Source organism: Acanthisitta chloris, unplaced genomic scaffold, assembly GCF_000695815.1.
Source record: "Acanthisitta chloris isolate BGI_N310 unplaced genomic scaffold, ASM69581v1 scaffold4686, whole genome shotgun sequence".
Lineage (NCBI taxonomy): Eukaryota > Metazoa > Chordata > Aves > Passeriformes > Acanthisittidae > Acanthisitta > Acanthisitta chloris.
The window spans coordinates 2,812-24,696 of NW_008676369.1; the positions used below are offsets into that span (position 1 = coordinate 2,812).

Here is a 21,885-nt window from a genome sequence, read left to right on the forward strand (position 1 = left end):
CCGCGTGGATGACATCAGTGAGTGTCCTGCGGGGGTAGGAGGGGACAGGGGCTTGGGAGGAAGGAAAAAGGGAAGTTTGGGTGGGAGGAAGGTGGAAAATGAATGGAAAAGAAGGAATTTTCCATCCCTCATCCCATCTGGTTTATGCACAGTGTCCTGGTGAGCCCAGGTGTCTCCCGATGGAATCAGGGGATTCCTTCTGCTCTCAGGTGATTCAGGTGATTCCTTGTGCTCTCAGGTGATTCCTTGTGCTCTCAGGTGATTCCTTGTGCTCTCAGGTGATTCCTTGTGCTCTCAGGTGATTCCTTGTGCTCTCAGGTGATTCCTTGTGCTCTCAGGTGATTCCTTGTGCTCTCAGGTGATTCCTTGTGCTCTCAGGTGATTCCTTGTGCTCTCAGGTGATTCCTTGTGCTCTCAGGTGATTCCTTGTGCTCTCAGGTGATTCCTTGTGCTCTCAGGTGATTCCTTGTGCTCTCAGGTGATTCCTTGTGCTCTCAGGTGATTCCTTGTGCTCTCAGGTGATTCCTTGTGCTCTCAGGTGATTCCTTGTGCTCTCAGGTGATTCCTTGTGCTCTCAGGTGATTCCTTGTGCTCTCAGGTGATTCCTTGTGCTCTCAGGTGATTCCTTGTGCTCTCAGGTGATTCCTTGTGCTCTCAGGTGATTCCTTGTGCTCTCAGGTGATTCCTTGTGCTCTCAGGTGATTCCTTGTGCTCTCAGGTGATTCCTTGTGCTCTCAGGTGATTCCTTGTGCTCTCAGGTGATTCCTTGTGCTCTCAGGTGATTCCTCCTGCTCTCAGGTGACTCCCTGTGAGCTCAGGTGATTCCTTGTGCTCTCAGGTGATTCCTCCTGCTCTCAGGTGACTCCCTGTGAGCTCAGGTGATTCCTTGTGCTCTCAGGTGATTCCTCCTGCTCTCAGGTGACTCCCTGTGAGCTCAGGTGATTCCTTGTGCTCTCAGGTGATTCCTTGTGCTCTCAGGTGATTCCTTGTGCTCTCAGGTGATTCCTTGTGCTCTCAGGTGATTCCTTGTGCTCTCAGGTGATTCCTTGTGCTCTCAGGTGATTCCTTGTGCTCTCAGGTGATTCCTTCTGCTCTCAGGTGACTCCCTGTGCTCTCAGGTATGGTGAGATGCTGAGAGCTGCTTCCTTTTGCACGTTTCTGTGTGATCTGTGATCTCTTGAGAATGAGACCAAGTTGTGTTTGTTAATGTTCCTGTTTATGAAGTGTCTGGGGAGGTGTTCCAGGCCAGGCTGGAAGGGGCTCTGAGCACCCTGGGCTGGTGGGAGATGTCCCTGCCCAGGGCAGGGCGGGAGACTGGATGAGCTGTAAGGTCCTTCCAACCCAAACCAGTGTGTGATGCTGTGGTGAAGGTAATCCTGGTCAGCAGTGCCTTCACAGGCAGATTCCATCTCAACTCCTGGTCCCTCCAGGATTACTGAAATCATCTGTGTATATATGTCTTTTTTTTTTTCTGTCTTCCTTATAGCCAATTTACTCCAAGGCCTGAACTCCACAGACTCAGCTGTTGTAGAAAAGGCCATTGCTGACACAGAGAAGAGGCTCCATGACCAGGGGAGCAGCAAGGAGATAAGGAAAGCTACAGTGAACAGAACAGTCATCAACACACAACCTTCTGTAAGGGGATTTTTCATCTCTGGGCAGCTTAGGCCTGTTAAATAGCACCAATTCTCACTCCTTGGTCAGGGGAATGAATTTAAACAATCCTTGCAACCATGGCCTGAATGTGGCTTTGTTTTTCCCCTGGTTACCTTACTGTGAGGTACTTTATGCCATGTTGTCTTTGTCTCAAGCCTGCTGATAGCTCAGAGCATTTTTGTGGGATGTATCCAAGTTGGATGCTCTGAAGTGCAATAATTTATAGCTTTTCCCTGCACTGAGGTGCCATAACTTGTAGCTTTTACCTGTGCTTCAGGAACTTGAGCAAAACTAGCTGAAGACACATGAGTCTGTGTGTTAATTCCAGGAGGGTTTGGTTCCTGCAGGAAGGGTTTGGATTGAAGACACAAATGGAAGCTTTCCAGTATTGTCAGACACTATTAAGTCCTTACCTTCCTCTGAGTGTCAGTTTGCTGTTCCCTGTGTCAGTGATGTTCCAGACACCCTGTGGCCTTGTACAGCCCAACCAAGTTTCCTTGGCTGCTTTGGCTCACCCAAGTGTCTGTGAAGAGGCCTCTGAGGTGTGTTTCTCTTTGCAGGACACAGCCAAGGCAGAGGCAGTGGATGCAGGTAGGACAGTGCTCTGCAGGACCTAATCCCACTCCTGCCCAAGTCCAAACTCACTTTTCTGGTGACTTTGGTCAAAATCCAGGCAGCCCTAGGAACACACTGGAGGATCTCACTACCATAGAATCATAGAATCACTTGGGTTGGAAAATACCTCCAAGATCATCAAGTCCAACCCTACTGTGGTTACTAGACTAAGTGTCACATCCAGTCTCATCCTAAAAACCTCCTGGGATGGTGAATCCACCACCTCCCTGGGCAGCACATTGCAATGCCTGATCACTGTCTCCATAAAAAATTCCATGTTTGTGTAGGTAGGAGCCTGATGGTGCAGCTGTTGTGTTCTGACCTCAGCTGAAGAGTTAATGTTCCTTTGAAGAGTTAATGCCCTGAGTGTGGCACCATCATTCTCTGTGATACCTTCTCACCCACATTCCCCTTGCCTTGTGGAAATGTCCCCTTAGTATTTGTTTTTATAAAGAAATGACTCAAATACTGCAGAAATTACTTTTTTCCTCATCTGTAGGTTGATTTTAATGAAGTTTGCTCTGTTTTCCCCCTCACTAAAATGCCCCCAACCCTCCTGACTGGCAGAAAACTTCCTGGCAGTGCTGGAAAAGGATGCCAAGGAACGAGCTGAACGCAGGAGGAGGAATGAACACTTGGCAAATGGTAATTGCTCCAAACATTCCTAGCTGATGCCTTCAGAACCAGCTTGGCAGGAGCTGTGGTGCTTGAGGAAGCTGTTGAGGTGCCCTGGGATGGTGCTTTGGCTCTCTGAGCCCAGTGGTTGTGGCCCCAGCATTGATTTGCTGTTGTCACAGGTTAGAGACTTCACAGAGTTGTTGTTCAACCTGTTGTTCTCCACGTTATCCCTTTTTTTGTCAGGCTGTGGGATGGAGGGAGGGAGTTTGGGTGTTTCAGAGCTGGGCTGGGCAGACAAGTACTGTCTGAAAGGGGAATGTGTGCACTGAGAGCTCAGAGCCCCTTCAGGCAATGCCTGGTGGGGCTGGGCTGGAGTTCTGGTGGCTGTTCCAGTGGGAAGGTGTGGGTTCTGTTTGCTCAGGTGCCATTGGGGACATGAGAGGCAAATGTTTTCAGTGTTTGTGGTTTCACAGCTCTGAAGGAGGAGGGGAATGATGCCTTCAGGAGAGGAGACTATGCCTTGGCCATCCAGAGGTACTCAGAGGGGCTGGAGAAACAGAAGGACAAGCAGGAGCTGTACACAAACAGGGCACAGGTCAGTGGGGGGATGAGCTGCCTGTGCCAGGACAGAGCCCAGAGGGATCATTCTGTCATCTGTGTGGTGATTCCTTCCCGAGGGAATGGTCATGTCTCCTCCCCTTTGGCTGTGGCACCTCTGCCCCTCCAGAGTTAGTGAGGGAAAATCATGCTAATTCATAGTTTTATTGCCACACACTGAATTTTTCATTAATTCTCTTTAGGCATCACTTACATAAGAGTAGAATGGCACATTTGCTCCTCTATTTGCCTTGGAAAATCCTTAGGTGTGTGCTGAATTTTGTTTCCTTAAATTTCCTCCGAATGACAAACTCCAAGGAGAGGCAAAGCAAGTTAGGGAACAGCTGGAAATTACTCTGCAAATCAATGCCCAGGGAAATCAGCACTCTCATTTTATCCTCTCCAATTAGCTGTGTTTGTGCAATAATTAGCAGCAGTTGTTTGAAGGCTTCTAATTCCTCTGCCTGGACTTTTTCTGGGGTGTATTTCAGGCCTACCTGAAGCTGCAGGAGTATGAAAAAGCCATTGGGGACTGTGAATGGGCATTAAAGGTAATTTCAGAGTTACCAAGTGCTCCTGGATGGCAAATTTGTGTGGAACTGATGGTGTGGAGACAAATGGCTAATGGAAATGAGGGAAGGTGCACAGATGCCTTGACCCTGACTTAATCTGAACAGCAGACAACAAGATTTCAGTGCTACCTGTGTGCAGAGGCTTTTCCAGCTCTGAAGAGCTTTTAATTAATTGGTGTAAGTAATAATGAGCTAGTCACTGCTCACGTTGGCACGGAGGGTTTTGCTCATCCCTCTGAAAAGGGAAAAAGGACTCTGGAAGCTCACAGAAGGTAAAGGTGATATGGAATGCCAAAGAGCTGAGTCCAAATCCAGTTGTGATCTGTCAGTGCAGGGAGACACAGTGAGCAGATCAGCGGTGATACTGGCAGCACCTTATGGAGGAATCAAAGTTTTTGACACACAAGTGAGCTGAGAAATATCACTTAATGGGAACTGCTTTCCACCTTCAGCCACTCCTAAGCCTGTGGCCCTTGTCCAGGGAACAAATGTTGGTCCTTGGAGGGAAAATTTCAGCATAGAAACCTTAGGCACCTCTAGCAGAGGGTGAGAATATCCTGTTCTTTGCCTGCAGTTCTTCTGGGCAGCTCTCACTCTTCACCAGAAGGCTGGAAAGGAATATTAAAAGTCTTAAAATGTCCAAACACCTAACGAAGCATTTCTGCTCTACCACAGTGCAGTGAGAGGTGCAGTAAGGCTTTTTTCCTGCTGGGGAAGGCTCACCTGGCACTGCAGCACTACTCTGAGGTGAGCTGGCTGAGCCTTGTGGCCATGGGAGCATCTTCTGCTCTGCTGCTGCTGCTGTGATGCTGGGGGTGAGAGGGAGGAGGTTAATGCTGTTCCTCATGGTCTGTTTTCTCACTGGAATGCTGATTTTTTTGTCCCTACTGGGACATTCCTGGGGTGTACTGGAAGTTTTCCTGTTAGTTTGAAATGGCAGATATAGGGATGGAGAATCATAGACAACTTATGCTTTGATTATGAAAGTTTTGGCTTCTGTCTGTCTATGCAGCTCCTTTTTCACAGCTACTAAGTCCTGTGGCCCAAAATCTTTGGAGGTTAAACAGGATGACTCTGACCAGGAGATCATTTTTACCATCTTCCCATTTTTCTCTCAAATTGAATCTGTTTCTTTCCTCTCTCAAGTCCAGGCAGTGTTATGAGAAGATGCTGCAGATTGATCCTCAGAAGGAAAACCTATTTAAATGTAAGAAATAGTTATTTCTGCACTGTTACCCCTCAATTTCTGATGAACTGGACCTGAACAGAAAGCACTGCTCTGCTTCTCAGAGCTTTGTGGGTCTCTGCAGGCAGCTGCTGTTTCTGGCTGTTTCTCTCAGCCCTGGTTGGCTCAGCAGAGCTGTGGGTTGTTGTGTCCAGCTGAGTGCAGCAGGTTGTGCTCTCTGTCAGGGACTCACCTTCATTTTCACCTGGCACTTGACCATCTCAAACCATTTCCCTGCCTTGCTCCATTTTCTTCTGATTTCCAAGGTTGTATGAACGAGGTAAACCTGGAGGAGAAGAGGCTGAAGGATGAGGAGAGAGCAATGAAGGAGGCTCAGGGTGGCAGTGCTGCTGCTCTGTCCATCCAGGAGCTGCTGCAGAGCCTTGGCACACCTGGGCAGGAGATCCTCTGCTACACAGGAGGCCTCAGGCTCCTGGCAGGACTCGTGCAGGATTGTGAGTGTTTGCTGCAGAGGTGGTTGGTGTGGGAGTTGGAGCCAAGCAGATGAGCACAGGGAGCAGTTTTAAAGGAGCAGAATAACCATTCCTGTATGTAAAGCGTAAAATTGGCTCAGTTTGGTGTCTCCATGTGGCCACTAGATACTTACATCATGTTACAGGGCTAAGGCTGATGTTGTAGCTGAGCTGTTGAGGATTCTTAGGGATTTGAGTCTCTTCACAGCTGTTGGTTTGGAAGCATTTGTAATTCTCTATTACAACATGTTGGTTTGCAAAGCTTAGTGTTTCAGCCTTCCTGAAAGCTCTTTAACTTGAGGTCACTTGTTGTTCACAGCACCAGGCACAAGTTAGAGTTGTCCTCAGCCTCAAAACTGCTCCTGCTTCAACTTCATGGAGTTTTCCCCCTTTCAATGCTCTTTCCCCAGAGCTGTTGGTGCAGTGACCTTTTCAGTTAGCACTGTCACCGAGGGCAGGACTCTGCCCTGGCTGTGCTGCCTCAGGCAGGAGGATCTCAGAGCTATTGTTTGTCTCTGAATGTTTCAGGCACTGAGCAAACATTATTCAGGATCAACAAAGGCTTCAGTGTGCTCCAAGCCAACGAGGCTGTCAGGAGGTAAGAGCTTTGCAGAGGGGAACAGGGAAGGGGTCACAGCATCAGGAAAGGAAAGATTGTTTGCAGGAAACACAATCAGCTCTTGACATGCAGATGAACTGATCAAGAGGGAATGGAATAACAGATTTTAGTGTCTGGGTGCAGTGACTTCCATCTGACTCTCCACAGACAGTGCTCTCAGCTGCAGGCAGGAGAGTGAGTTCATTTCTGCTCCTGCCTCCTGTGCTGGACAGTTACTCTGTCTCTCCTGGGGAGAGCAGCTTTGTGAAAAGCCTCCATAGCAAAGAGCATCTGAAAGCACTTGGTTGCTGCAAGTGCAGCTGGTTGGATTCTGTGCTGTGAATTGCCAGCAGGAAATATTTGGGCTTACAGCTCTGAGTGTAACCTGTGAGACTGAAACTGTGGCCAAGGCAGAGTGTCCCTGGGGACAGACACAGACTTCTTTAGGGTTTTGGCTGTGAATAGACCCGAGAGATGAAACACTTCCAAATTTGCACAGTTTTTACCTGTGATAAGTAGAGTTATCACCTGTGTGTGGTGAGGGGAGGGCTGAGCTGGGAGATCCTCTGGGAAATAAATCTGAGAGCCCCAAAACTGCTGAGCAGTGAGTGGTTAGAGCTGGTGAGTCCTGTGGCAGATCCTCATCTCTCTGGGGCTTTGCTGATTCCCCTGTGCAAAGAGCAAATGGTTTGATGTGTCCTTGGCTCTGGTTACAGCCTGACATTTCTGATTCAGGGCCTTCTGTGCAGAGAGGAAGAGCAGTGCTGAAGTGGAGCTGTCTGTGGCTCTCCTGCTCCTGTGGCAAGCTGTGTGTGCTGGGAATGGTAAAGCTCTGACTCAGCTTTCATCACCTAATGTACAGTGAAAGTGGCCACAGTAGTGGCTCAGACTGTGGCTTGGCATGGACATCACTTTCCCAGGTCCAGACTGACTGTAAACCAGGTTTTACAGGTCAAATGCAGGTGTTGGGTACACCCTGAGCAGCAGCCACAGTCCTGGCAGCTTTGTGCATCCTGAGATGAAATTTCCAGGCAGTGCCCAACCCTGGCAGTGTTCACTCCAGGCTGGATAAAGCCTTGAGCAACCTGCTCTGGTGGGAGGTGTCCCTGCCCAGGGACTAGAGGATCTCTAAAATCCATTCCAACCCCTGAACTTGCTGTGATGCTATGAAAATGTTCATACTGCAAACAAAGTAAGAATGGTGAGGGTTGTGCTGTGTGTGACTTTGAGATCTTCTCTTTCTTTCCCAGAGGTAAACCAACATCTTCTGCTGACTGAGCCTGCTGTGAGTGCTCAGCTGCCAGAGCTGCTTTCCTCTGGGACACTGGAGATCCAGAGGGAGACACTGGCACTGATTGCTCTGTGCTCAGAGAATGAGAGTGGCAGGAGGATGCTGCTCAGGGACCAGGACCTAAGCAGGTAAGTGCACCTCAGAGTGTCCTGAACATCACATCTGGTCACATCTCCCTGCATCAGCACCGAGGTGAGACCTCTGAAGGGACACAGTGAGTTCTCTCTCCTTTTGGGACAAGCCTAGCCAAGCCAAATTAAAGGTTAGGTGTGTAGCAGACTCTGTATCTAAAGAGGCTGTGGAACTAAGCAGGAAAGGCTCATTCCTGAGGGAGCTGCTGTAGTTTTGAGGCACAGTTACCTCCTTGAAACAGGTGTGTCCCTGCCTAGCTCTCACCCAGGAGCTCTCTGTGTCTCTAATGGCTCGTGGTTTCCAGCTGAGAGTCTCTCCTCATTTCAGAATTGGTATTTATAGTTCTTTAATGTTGCTGTGACTCACTGAGTGCAGAAAGGAACACCAGTCTATTGCCTTTAGCCCATTATGCTGCTGTTTCCTTCTGGAGTTAACCAGAGGAGGAATTTCAATTTACTGGTTTGCACTACGTGGTTGGAGGTGCTAATGGGTGAACAGCAAAGATTCTTCACCAGTCACACACACTTCACTCTGTTCTATACAACATTAATCCAGGGACATTTCTCCTTGGGAGGAGAGGGTAGGGAAATGAGCCACATCTGAGAGGATGCTTAAAAGAGGCAGATAATGACTGTGGGTTGAAACATCAGGAGCTGAAAAAAACCCAGAATTTTGATCTTTAAGAAGTAAACCAAAGCTGACAGTGGTTTTTGGGGGTTTCTTTAGCAGATGGCTGCAGCTCTTGCTGATGTTTGTCAGGAGCACTGACACCAGGGCCAGCAGGGCCATGAGCATTCTGTCTGATCTAATGGCAGAGCAAAGGTACTTCCCTTTCTTCCTTCACTTTGCCAGAGCTGTGCTGGGAAATGTGCTGAGTGAGCCAGTGCCAGAGGCTCTGGCTGATGTTTGCCTTGTGTTGCCTTTACCTGTGCTTCTTCTCTAAAGCTTGGAGTGTTCCTTTATCCCCAACAGGTTCAGAGCTCAGTGTCAGGTCATGCTTTCCACAGATGTTCTCCCCTTGTTCACCCAACTGCTGGTATGAAACATCTGTTTCTCTGTTTCTGGTTTGCCTGTGTGTGCCACGTGCTGTGGCTGCTCTGCCACTTGCTCCTGGGGTACAACTACAGCCCTGACTGTGTCTCTAGGGCTGTGGGTGTAAGAAATCCACTTTTGTCCTACACTTCCCTCAGGAAAATGTTCTTGGTGCTTCCTGCTCGGGCTCTACACATCCCCAGTGTAATATCCAGGGAAAGCTCTGGCCTTGGTTGCAGGTCCCACAGGTAATGTGTCAGGCCAGGATTGCACCTTCAGCTCTGTGTGACTTTAATCCACTGTCACCAACTGGTTGTGTCTTGGATAGTGACTTTTTCTTTCCAACCTGAGCAATCAGGGGGAAGAGATGACATCAGACCCCAAGGTAAAGGTGTTTAGTGGTTCAGATCCCTTTCCTGGGTATCACTTCCTGAGCTGCAGACCTGCAGGATGTTGAAGAGGAAAGGGAAGGTTGGTTCTGTGCAGAATGGCAGGTGCAGCTGGGAAGTAAAATGCTTCTCCAAACGAGCACCAAGGCAATGACCACATCACTCTTACATTGCTTGTTGCTCTTTGCTTTTGGGCATCGCTTACTGGAATTAGAGCTGCAGCAGCTTCTGTTCTGTGCCCTAAGGAAGTGCCAGTAGAAAATATCCACAGTTCAGCATCCAATCTTGAGGTTAGGGGACACAGAATCCTGTCAGCACTTTCCCCCAAGCATCACCAGGAGATTCAATGTGAGAATGAGGGTCACGTGCAGACTTTGGGCAGTTGGGATCTAACAGAGCTGAGAGAGATTCTGGAGTCTCATTTCCCAGGGAATGGGAACATGTGTTTATTGTTTCCTGGTCATTAGTTCTGATTTCCTCTCTGTCCCCAGGTCTGTGCCAGGCAGGTGAACCAACCAGCCCTGGCCTGTGCCATTGGCCTCATGGGCAACCTGTGTGTGGGTGCAGCAGCTCGGGGGCAGCTGGCTGGGAGCAGAGAGTGCTGGCAATCCTGCCTGGAGCTGCTGGTAAAGGCACATCTCCTGGGAAATGTGTGTTTTCTGCCTCCCCTCACAGCTCTAACCCTTGGCTGAGATCCTTCCAGCCAGGGGTTGGGTGAAAGTCTCAGAGTGGCTCATCGTTCACAGGAGTTGTGGTTCTCACAGGACTTCATCCTCCTCCTGTGTTCATGGAAGACTTCCACAGAAGACTGAGGAAATGCCTCTCTGAACCCCTGAAGTGACTGATCTCCTTCTCTCCTTTGCACACAGGATGGAAGTCTCCAAGTCAGCACCCCCAGCTACCAGGAGTGTGTGTTTGCAGTGCTGGGCCTGATGATGAACTTGCTGCTAGAATCCAATGGGGTCATCCAGGTAGACAAGATCTGTGAATTAACTCAATATGTTGGTATTTGAGGTGGTTATTAAGGGAAGTTAACAGTTTAAGTAAGCTAAAAAGTAAAAAAAAATGACAAAATGTTTTCCTCCTGGGTTTCTCACCCTGCTGTTCCAGGACTTTGCTGTGCCCATCACTGCCAGGTGCCTGGCCCTGCTCAGCCAGCAGGAGGGAAGGATTGTGACAGTAAGTCCACAACTACAGGTTGTCTTAGCTGGCCTTAACACTTCAGAGCAAATTTCTGCCCTGTGAAGTCTATACAGGAGGCTTGGAAGCCTGAGGCTTTCCTAATTCCACTTCTATTACTCAGTTTCTATATGGTTTGATGCAAGAGGTTTTCAGTGTTCTCTTGAAATCTGCTTAGCAGAAGCTCTTGCAAATCATTTCATCCCTAGGAGGGTTTTCAGTACAAAACTCTTTTAAAGAGATCAATCTAGAAGCAAAGGAGCAAACCCCATGTGGGTGTTCAGCAGCTGTTTGTTTTTGCCATTCCTGTGTGTGGATTACACCTGGACACTGCAGTCCTGGGAACTCCACAGGGAGCAGCTCCTCGAGGCCAGTGATGTGGGCTCAGTCCCTTCTCTGAGCTCACAGGAGCTGCTCTGAGCTGTTCCACTTCACTCAGTGCCAGCAGTGCTGGGCTGGTCCTGCTGGGAATTTGGTTCAATAGACATCCAGGGAGTTGTCAGGTCTCAGTTTGGCCTCATCTCTCCACACTGAGTCTCTGGAAGCTCTGCTGAGTTCAGTGCCCAGTGAGCAGTGCAAAAGCCATGACCTAAGGCTGTTCTTTGTTAGATTCCTTTTAAATACTTTGGGGTTTGTTCTGCAAAACAAGATCATTTGAAAGCTGGACAAAGAACCATTCCCTTCTGCCTCTGTCCCTGTGTTTCCCACCCCAGAGAGCCATTGGGGTGCTGAGCCGTGTCCTGCTGGTGTCCTCCTCGGCTGTGGGAGAAGCAGTGGAAGGAGGAGTGGTGAAGAAAATGATCAAATTCCTCAAGGTGAGTCAAACTCTCTTTATTTCTGCTTGTTTTGGCCCTTCAGCAGACCAGAAATAGAGAAATGGGAGAGAGAGGCTGTGTCTGCACCCAAGTTATCCACTGCCATGGTGCTCCCAGGGGTAATTCTCAGCCAGGCTGGGGCTGGAATGCTTTGCTGCCTGTCTGTGTGTCCACCTGGTGTGCATTTTCAGGTTTATTGTGGTGCAGGTAGCAGGTTAAGCTGGAGAAGGTCTGTGGCTCTCAGCTTGGCTCCTGTCTGCAGCCAGCAGAGAGGAGGTGATGGTTTGGAACTAATTGGGCTCCAGACGTTCAGGGAGTTCTGTGTGGCCATCACTGCAGGAAATAGATGAGTTTGTCACTCTCAGCCTGTGTTCATCTTGACATATGTACTCTGTGAAGGTCACAGTTTGGGATTTGGGTTTAGGAGTACCTGAGTATCTCTGTGGTGCCCGAGGTGTTCTGTACCCCTGAGAGCTGTGTGTTAATGAGGGCTTTATTCCAATTAGGCTGGAGGACAGCTCACAGCCAGGTATGGCATAAAGACCCTCTGCATCTGCACCAGAGGCAACAGACACGCTCAGGAAGAGCTGGTGAAGGCAGATAAAAGTAAGTGACACCTTCACTAATTAGGGACTGAACTCAGAGATGCAATCTGTGTCACCCAACTCCTTCCTGTCCCTCTCCAGAGGAACTGAACACTGGGTTTCACTCCTGCAGGAGCTCAGCCACGTGCTGTGGGTCATGTGCTGGTTTCCCTCCTGAAATGGTGTTTGACCAGCCTTGGCTCTGTGTGGGGATGGCAACAGACACATCAGAGCACGAGCCTGAGCCAGGGGAACTGTGCTCTGCTCTAGTGGAACAGTTTGATAGGCTTTGTCAGAGTCAGAAGTGGAAACTGTAGCTGAATTGGGTTGTGTTTCACGAAGTGAGTGGCTAGAATAAGAAACTTCAGTTAGACATCTGATTGCCAGAGGTTGAGGCTATTTCTGGTGTCATCTGTGTGTATATTTGGCCTGGTATTAAGCCAAAATGGAGCTGGAGACAGGGATGATATCAGAGCAGGTGTCTTAGGGTGCTTCTGGGTATATTTGCTCCAGTCATGTGGTATAACACTGCTCAGATTGCTTTAAAATCCACCTGCAATTAATGCTAATGTAGCTACAACAGAGAATACTGAAATTTTGCCTAAGTGGTTGAACCTGTCAAGAATCTGTCAGCTCATGCAGTTCAACCTGAACCCTAAGGATTTCCACTCATTAAAAGCCTCTCAGAGCATCATCTTCCCTTTGTACAGCCCATATTAGTTTCACTGTCATCTGCAGACAAAGCTTTCATTCCCTCAGATTAGCAAGAACACTTCACTCTGTTCTGTGCACCAAAACTCTGGGTAATCATCTGGTGAGAAGTCACTACTTCCCATCTCTTTCACCTCTGTTTGCCAACTTTGATTCCAACATTGCCATGTTGGAATGAAGCTATAATTTGCATTTCCTGACCACTTCAAGCAGCTTCTGGCCCAGCCACTGTGCAGCAGGACAGGTGGGATGTGATCTGGAAGAGGAGCCCTGGGAGAAAAACCAAAGCAAACTTAAGTAACCCTCAAGGAAACTTTCTGGCTGTGTTTTATGTCGACATTGCTCTGTCTAAGTGTTTCTAGCCCCTGTGGCCTGTGCTGTTGCTGCTGCCAAGAAATTCCCTGTGCTCCCCCAAGGTTGCTAGAAAAATGCCCCAGACAGAGCAGTGCTCAGTCCCTGGGGGTTTGGGTAAAGACAGGAGGAGCATCAGTGCCCCTTGGGTTCATCCATCTCTCTCCTCTCAGGGTTCGCTGTGCTGCTCAAGCTCTTGGAGTCAGAGGATGAAATGACAGTGGGGAATGCTGCTCTCTGCCTCAGCCAGTGCCTTGCCATTCCTGGAGCAGCCACAGCCTTGCTGAAGTCCAACGTGGTGCTGCTGCTGCTGAGACTTGCTGGGGGTGATGCTGCTGGGGCCCCAGTTCAGGAGAACGCGGCGGTGGCTCTGGGGAAACTCTGCGTCTCCGAGCCGAGGTAAGGGCAGCGACACTCTGGTTCTGCATCCTCTGATAGCTCAAATTTCTGTACATCTCTCTCCAGAGAGACACAAGGGAAACACCTTATCTTGTGAGTCTGGGCAAATGTAAATGCCATTTATCTGAGCAGTTGTGAAATATTACTTAGAATATTCATTTTCCTCTTCGTGGGGAACATCAAACTGAAACTCTGTTTCTCCTGCTGCTTGAAGAGGAATTTTTGACTATAGCACTAAACACCCTTGGCAGTTTGGGCAGGGACACAGCAGGGAAAGCTGAAAGCTTCCATTGTTAGTCACCCCATTCCCCAGACCCTTCTGTTGTCTTTCAGGCACATGCAGCAGCTGAGGCAGCTCAATGGCTTGGCCATCCTGAACTCCTCCATGAAACACGTGCACAGCAACTGAACTCTCCAGAGGAGCTCCCACTCTGCCCTTCTGTCCCTTGCTGTTGTGTATTCTTGGCTTTCAGAAAACTGACTCAGAGCACATCAGCTTTCCAGTCCTTGTTGAAGTGTTTGTGGCTCTCCAGAGAAGCACTGAGACAATCTCAGTACCAGGAGAAAGAAGTTAGTTTATTATCTAAACTATAACAGTTTGCACTGAGCTGTCTTTGCTTTAATAAATGGCATCAATGTGATCAATGCCTGTAAATGGTTTCTTTTCCCCCTGGTTTTGAGTACAGGAGGCAAAGGAATACATCCCCTTTGTGTGGAGCAGCACAGGCCACTCATGTCCGGTGTGAAAATGGCTCTGAGCTTCCCTCCCTGAGGCTGTGGGTGTTTGCTGGGTGTGCAGTCCTGTCCCTTCAGCTCTCTGCCTGACAAATTGCAGAGCCTCTCCCCTTCAGAACAACAGCTGAATCATCTGCCCACTTGAGAAGGAGGAGATTCTCTTACACCTGTTTTTTCTGCCCTCACAGCTGATATCTCAATTTGGTAATCTTTGGGTTGTTTTAAGTTCCTGCCACTAAACTAGTCCCTGTGAGACAAATCCAGCACGAGTGGTGTGGAGGGTTCAGTCCAGAGAAGCTGTTTGTCAGCTCTGAACCTGCCAAACCCCAAACCTCTGAGGGTGGTGAGCTCAGGGACAAGTGGTGCTGGGTGGGGGTAGAGGCAGTGCCTGCAGTTCAGGCCCTGTGTGCAGGGAATCTTCTGCTTGGAGAGGGAAGAAGCTCTGGTGACCTGTCCTTGGTTCCCACACAGAGGTGAGTGACACAGCAGGGACTGCAAATGACATCTGTCAGCACCTGCTCTGCTGTCTTATCTGCAGACTCCACTCGATCAGTTTGCTGAAGGATGGAGAGAGGTTTGTTTCCCTCAAGAGCAATTGCCTCCTCCCCAGTGTGTCCTGCAGTGCTGTTCTGAGCTGTCTTTGTGCTGCTTATCTGCCTTGGCCCTGCAGTCCCCAGGGCTGGGGGTGGTGTCCTGTGCCTCAGCCTGTCTGCAGCACCTTGGCTCACAGTGTGTGCTGAGAGCTATGTGCTCCTCACTGCTCCCAGGGAGTATTCACCAGGACTCTGGGGGCTGTGGCTGAAGGTAAAAGGCTGTAGCTGTGGCTCTGCCTGGAAAGCCTCTGCTCCCTCCTTTGGAAGATTCTCCTTCCTATGCAAGTTGAAATTCTGTGCTTGTTCTCTCCCTGTGGTTCTCATTCCTCTCACTAAGTGTCAGGTCAGGCTGCTGTGAGCCAGGTGGGCTTGGCTGCTGCACTGTCACTGCTTCTCCTTGATGTCTGGTGGCTTTTCTCTGGTGGCTTTTCTCTTGGATTAAGAACACACTTTGCCAATGCCTGTAGGGCTGGGGAAGAAAGGATCCAGCAGCTTGACACCTCTCTCTGGGGTCCAGCCCTGCCTGGAGGATCACAGGGAGAGAATCTCCATCTCTTTTGGGGTCTCAGAGCCAAACACTTACATGAGTGGAGTCTGCAGTGAAGTGTCTCCATGTGGGATCCAGACTGGTCCCTGTTGCATTTGCATTGGCACAAACTGGCCAAACCTTCTAACCCTTTTTGGGTAGAAGGTAGAAATAGAATAGAAATCAGAAATAGAATCAGGGCAAAACAAAGGTGAAAACCTGTTGCTAATGGCATTGTCCAAGTGTCCCTTCAACACTGCCAGGCTTGGGGCATCTACCACCTGTCCAGGAAGGCTGTTCTGTGTCTGAGCACCCTCTTGCCTCACATCCAGTCTGAACCTCCCCTGATGCAGCTTTGAGACATTCCCACATGTCCTGGCAGCAGATCCCAGGGAGAAGAGCTCAGCACCTCCCTCTCCACGTCCTCCTCAGGAAGCTGCAGAGAGCCAGGAGGTCACCCCTCAGCCTCCTGTTCTCCAGACTGGACAAACCCAGAGCCCTGAGCCTCACAGGAGATGCCTTCCAGCTCTTGTGCTCCTCTGAATGCATCCAAGGACCTCACACCCTTCACACAGCACTCCAGGTAACGTTTTTCTCTTTGCTCAGGGCTAGAACTGCCTTGTCCAAGCAGCCTCTCATGTTTGGCATCCCCTTTGCCATCTTTGGATGGAAACCACACATGAACACTCTTCTTTTGTTAAAAATCAATTGATTCCAATTGGTGCAGGGTTTTTGGAACAGGTTATTGGTTGCTGTCTGGCCTAAGCTCTTATAAAGTAACCCAATCCTCTCCCTGCAGCACACCCAGCACTGCTGGAGGCAGCAGTGACTGCTCAGCCAGCTGCTTCCTGGAGGGATCTGGGGTGTTGGGATGACTCAGGAGCTGCTCCACGAGATGCAGGAAAAGTTCCCCATCCTCATCCTGATTGCAGCTGGACTGTTGGATCTCTGTGGTGAGTGCTGTGTTTTGTTCTGCTCTCACTTGTTGCTTTCCTGCCTCTTTCCCACTGTTTCCAGCGGGTCCAGGGATGATGCTTAGGGTGTTCATCAGCCTCAGGTGGGTGACAGCTCTGAGGGGAAGGAACAGCTTATCTCTGTGCACTGAATTTGGGGTGAATGGTTGCAGTTGTGGGAGCATTAGTGGCTCCAAATCAGGACTTTTCCTGGGCTGCTCACCTGAGCTCAGAGACAGTCCAGTTCCCAAGGACTCTGCTTTGCCTTTGCCAAACTCCACGATTTAAATGCATAAGACTTCAATACATAATCACTTCATAGCTGTTAGATCTGTCTGTTTGCTGGCAGGAGCCTAAGGGAGGATGCTCCAAGTTTTGGAGGAGGAAAGCCTGTTAACATTTCAGTCCATGGTTTGGAAAGGATACTTGGGAATGTCAACAGAAGTAAAATGTGTGGGTGGAAGAATAACCTTTCAAACCATGGGGCTGCTTTTATGAGTGCCAAAGTGCTTGTGGTTTGAGGAGGTAAAGGTGGAGAAGTTGCTGTGCTCTCTCTGCTCTGTGTCACTTCACAAGACAAATCAGCTTTGTCCTGCTGATCACACTGTGTGGATCAGGATTGGGATACTGAGGGAGGGACAGTGGTAAAGCAGAGCCAGGTGAGTGAGCTCAGGTATGTCTTAGTCTTGCTTTGCTGTTAAGAGCTCCCAGGCTGTCCCTGGGCAGCCTGAGGGTCAACTCCTGCACCTTCAGCTCCCTGTGCAGTGCACATAAAGGGTTCCTCTCAGGCTGGTTCAGGCTTTGGGTCCTTCCTGAGCTGCTGCACATAGCCAGCAGAGGCTTAGGTTTCTGGGAGGTGGTTTGAGAAGGGCAGTGCCAGAGCTGCCTGTGCTCCCTCCCCTGTGGCCTTGGGCAGAGGCAGTGGCTGCTCAACTCACCCACTGCAGAGTGCTGGAGCTGGGGAAGGTTCCTGTGCAACTGAATATGCCAAAGGCTTCTCTTCTGTTCTTTAGGTGCCTCCAGGAGTGAACCTGATGTCAGGGAGATGTTGGGCCTGAGCTTTCCTGGAGAAGCCCAGAGCAGCCCAGTGCCCAGCCAAGTGCTCCCCATCACCCAGGATAACTCAGCTGAGGTGACCTTCAATCTCCAGAGTGCAGCAGCTGATCCCCCCAACGAAACCACAGCCGAGTCCAGCCCTGCTCACACAGACACAGCTGCTCCCAGAACAGCTGTGCTGCCTGGAGACTTGGCTGCAAACCTGCAGGAGCCTGAGCCACTGCACACAGCAGCAGCAGCAGCTCTGAGACTCCAGGATGGACACACTCCTCCTAGCAAGCTCTGGAGTAGCTTCAGCATCCCTGTGTCCACACAAGGATCCACAGCTCTGGAACAGCCAGACAAGTCACTGCAAGGGGAAGCAGACAACATACCTGAGGCTGGTTCCAGTGCCAGCAGCTCAGCTGGGCTGCCCCAGCCCTTCCCCAGCAGAGAGACACACCAAGACTCTCCCGAGTTTACTGTCGTCTCTTTCCTTTCAACTGTCAAGCGGGTGGAGGTGACCAGGCATAAAACATCTCTTCAGACTTCAACAGTCCATTTTCATCCTCCAGGAAAAGCAACGGCAGCATCTCCACTGCCCACCAGGATGAATGTTTCTCTGGGCAGTGCTGGGCTGGGCTGGGCACCCACAGCAGTGGCTCCCACCAGCCAAAGGCCAGAAGGCACAAAGCCACAAGCTCAGCCTGACAGCAAAGCAGCTCTGACACCAGTTTATCTGAAGAAGGCTCAGAGTCTGGATGCTGAAGTTACAACTCCTGCAGCCCCACCAAAGGCAGCTCCAGGGGCCCCTGGGGCACTCTATTCCAGGGCAGCACAGGCCAGGGCCACTCAAGTCTCCCCTGTTTGGTCTTTGGAGCAAAAAACAACAAGCAGCAAATCCAGAAATTCAACATCAGCTGCAACAAATGGCTCTGGACATCCAAGCCAGCTGCCTGCCCTCCAGACACTCCCACAGGGCAACCTGCACACTGCTCTGTTACTGATGGAAGCTCCAGTTCCTGATGGATTAGTTCCATCTCCAGGGCCTGTTAGCACAACTGCTGAACAGCAGCCCCTGTCTTTGTACAGGACCCTCAACTGCACCAAACATCTTGCTCAGGAAACCAACAGGAGCTCTCAAGAAATCACAGTTCCAGCTCTGCAGAGAGATACTGATCATGGGAGGGTGACAAGTAAACCTGGAAATTCCAGATCCCCTGAGACCACACAGCCTTCTGTTCATTTTTCCTCATTGAGCCAGTCATGGGTTCCCACAGTAAAACTTACCCAGACTACTCAAGAGCCAAGAGGAGCAACACCTGCACCCTCTCCAGGCATGTTTGCCTTTGGGAATGCAGACCTGCAGCCTTGGGATTCTTTCCATGCAGTGCCTCAGCCACCAGGAACATCCTTCCTTACTCAGGCTGGGTGGCAGCCAGTGGCCATCCCCACCCCTGCTGAGAGAGGACTCCACACACCAACTGCTTCATCCACATCTACTCCCCCTGGGTCTTGGGCTCAAGGGGCTTCTGCCCACCCTGTGTCTCAGGAAGCTGCACCTGTGGTGCTGCAGGTGAGCACGGTGGAAGACTCCAAGAGAAAGAAAACAGGTACAACTGATTCTCCACCAGTGACTCCACCAGTCAGCCCAGTCCCCAGCCCAGTCCCCAGCCCAGTCCCCAGCCCAGTCCCCAGCCCAGTCCCCAGCCCCTCTGGAGCACAGGACAGCAGGAACCAGCCCATGGCCCTTCACAGCTCTGCCCCTGGCAGCCTGGCAGCTTCTGCTCCAAGCTTGCCCTCACCCCATGCACAGGGAAGCCAGTCCAGCCCAACCACAGCACATCCTCATCCCGTGGTGCCCAGTGTTGCTGGGGTGATCCCAGCACAGCTGGCACAAGCACTGGTGCAGCAGCTCAGAGTGTCACTGGATGCAGCTCCCAGGAACCTCAGTACCTCTGGAGGTGCTCACCTTAGCACCCTGCCATCAGCACCCTACTTGTCCTTTGTGTTTAAGAGTGCTGATGGCATGATATGCCTGCAGCCCATGCAGGAGTCCCCTCTACCCCCAGAATTCCCAAATGCCAGTGTTGGGGGCCTGATTTCCATCCAGCAGCTCCTGGCAGCATCCAATTTTTCAGCGCTGGACCTGGCACACTTAAAGCACCTGAGTCCTTCGAGCTTGGTGCTGGTGAAGCCTGTGTTCATCCTGCTGCCCACTGACAGAGCAGGGGCACAGGTGGTGCCCTCTCAGGGTGAAGGTGACCACAGAACTGCCCCTTTGGTCACAACCAGGCAAGATCTGAGTGTGGGCACCTCTGAGAGCAGCCACGATACCCCAGTGAGAACCAGTTCCTCTCACCCCACTAGCAAGGCTGAAACTGCTCTGTCCACTGTGTCCAACCAAGCAACACAGAGGGCAAAAGTGACTCCTCAGCCAACTCATCCTAGTGCCAGAGCTGTGCCAGGCTTATCCCAGGCTGTCAGCTCAGCAGCAGGAGGTTTGCTGGCCCCCCAGGAGAGGGGGAGCAGCACAGTGCAGACCCTGCACAGGCTGTCTGGGGGGGTCCCTGCTCCCTGTTCCCAGGAGGCCAAAGGGACTGATCTGCCTGTCCTGAGCAGGATGTTAGCACAGCCTATCACCTCCCCTGTGCCACCACCAGTGGTGCCCACACAGCAGAGCCCCCACGCTTCCCCCCAGGTATTTTTCACCAGTGAAAAGGCACATTCCTCTTCTGCAACCCCATTGCTGCCAGCAGAGGATGTCCCTGGCCCTGCAGTGCCTGCCCAGCCTGTGCTCAGCAGCACAGAGCCTGCAGGGCAGCTGCAGCACAGAGAGAAACCAGCACTGCAGTCTGCTCCCCACGGCCAAGGGACCACCCTGGGCTCAGCCCCTGCCCTGGGCACACAGCCTGTGCCCTCACACCCAGCCAGAACCACGAGACACCCACTGAGGCTGGTCACAGGCACCAAACCTCTGCAGACCACGCTGGAAAGGCTCCCAAGTGCTGAGTCTCTGCCCTCACCAGCTGTGCCCAGCACAGCACCAGCTTCCTCAGCACTTCCAGCTGGGAAGGAGCATGGACATTCCTCAGCAGGCAGCACAACTCATCCAGGAGGAGTCCCAGTGCCTCCTGCAGCAGCACAAACCCACAGGACTCCTGAGAAACCTGAGCTCCCCCAGAGTTTAGGGTTCACTCCTGTTGTGCCTAAGCCCTTTCTGAGGACAGAGACACCAACAGCACCTCCAGTGCAGACTCTGTTTTCCACAGAGGTCCCAGTGAAACCAACAGGTTCTGGAAAGCTCCTGGCTGCAGAGACCCATCCAGGGATGTATCCCAGCTCTCCTGCACACCCACATTCCCCTTCAGCTGCACATGTTCCCCTGCTGTCAGCCCTGAACCAGGACCAAACACACCGAGCTCCTGCCAAACTCTCCTCACAGGCCAACGTGGAAGAACACACAAAGCCAAGTGAAACCAGCACGAGAGCAGGAACTGGTAAATTCTTGGGAACAAGCATGACTCTGTCAGCCATGGACACAATCCCCACAGTATCTCTTGGGAATAAACTGGTCTTCACTCCTGTACAACCATCTGTGCCTGCAGGATCTGCTACTGCCCCTAGACAGCCCAAAGTGACACAGAGCACGTCCCAGGCTGCTCCAGCAGTGACTTCTCCCTCTGCAGCTAAGGCTGATGATATCACCACTTCTCCTACAAGCAAACAAGTGTTTCACCTGCCAACATCAACTTTCCAGACTGACCCAAGCAAGGTGCTGCCCACAACTGCCAGAGGGAACACATCAGCTGTGGGTTTGGCATCAGTGGGGAAGGGTGAAGTGAAAGGAGGTGCAGCCCCCACCAGCCCTCTGCCCACTCAGGCACCTGTGGCTGCTTCAGCTCAGGCATCACACCCTGTGGAGCTGTCCCTGGAGGATCCCACTGAGCAGGAGAGTGGTCATTCCATCCCTGGCACTGCCCTGCCTGCTGCTGGACCATCTACAGCAGCAGCATTTGCTGGCTCTGCTAACAGTCAGGTCACTAAAGACTCAGCTGGTGTCCACAAAGGACTTGTCAGTGATGCTGAGAGGCTTCTGGGCAGAGACCTTGTCCAGTTCCTCCCCAGCTCAGAGAGCCCTGCCCACTCTGCTGGGAGCCTGGTGGCACTGACAGCCCAGGGCAGTTCCCTGCTGGGTGTTGGAGGCACTGACTCACCCACGGAGGCTGAGGAGATGGGCAGGATACAGGAGGTGACAGACGAGGCAGCTGAAGGCTTGGTGACTGTCCTGACACTGCTGGACTCGGAGCCCAGTGCCCTGCTGAGGGACTCCCAGCACAGGAGGGGGCTGCAGTCAGATGTCACCGTGCTCAGCGGGTGAGAGAGGGTGCTCAGGGGTGGTGAGACACTGGCACAGGTTGCCCAGAGAAGCTGTGGCTGCTCCATCCCTGGGAGTGTTCCAGGCCAGGTTGGAAGGACTTAAAGCAACCGACCTGGGCTGGTGGGAGGTGTCCCAGAGGTAGAACTGCTTATCTTCAATGTCTCTTCCAACCCAAACCATTCCATGATCCAAATTGCTCCATGGCCTCAGTTGCATGGCTGTGCTGTGGCTTTAAAACACTTGGTGCATTCAGCACTGACATCACACAAAGTCAAAGTAAAGGGTCTCTTCACATTCTGGATATTGATACTGGTCTTCAGACCTAGTTTTCCACCTGAGCTCTGCCTCAGCTCCCCAAAACATCTACATGCAGTTTTGCCAGTGAGAGCATTTGATAGTGCTCAGGTGATGAAATGCCCTGGGAA

General features: G+C 51.1%; 1 protein-coding gene across 1 annotated transcript; it reads left to right on the forward strand.

The window, feature by feature from the left end:
• Nucleotide 1: 1 nt before the first annotated feature.
• Nucleotides 2-13,646, forward strand: TTC12 (tetratricopeptide repeat domain 12; the record flags this gene model as incomplete). Its single annotated transcript, XM_009076101.1, has 21 exons — nucleotides 2-17; nucleotides 1,487-1,635; nucleotides 2,217-2,247; nucleotides 2,839-2,916; nucleotides 3,363-3,484; nucleotides 3,978-4,037; nucleotides 4,734-4,805; nucleotides 5,205-5,265; nucleotides 5,550-5,738; nucleotides 6,285-6,354; nucleotides 7,090-7,178; nucleotides 7,605-7,773; nucleotides 8,507-8,599; nucleotides 8,750-8,813; nucleotides 9,690-9,824; nucleotides 10,068-10,169; nucleotides 10,309-10,377; nucleotides 11,091-11,192; nucleotides 11,699-11,798; nucleotides 13,012-13,237; nucleotides 13,571-13,646. Coding segments are annotated over 21 exons (2,073 nt in total), but the record flags the coding sequence as incomplete, so codon positions are not given.
• Nucleotides 13,647-21,885: the final 8,239 nt, after the last annotated feature.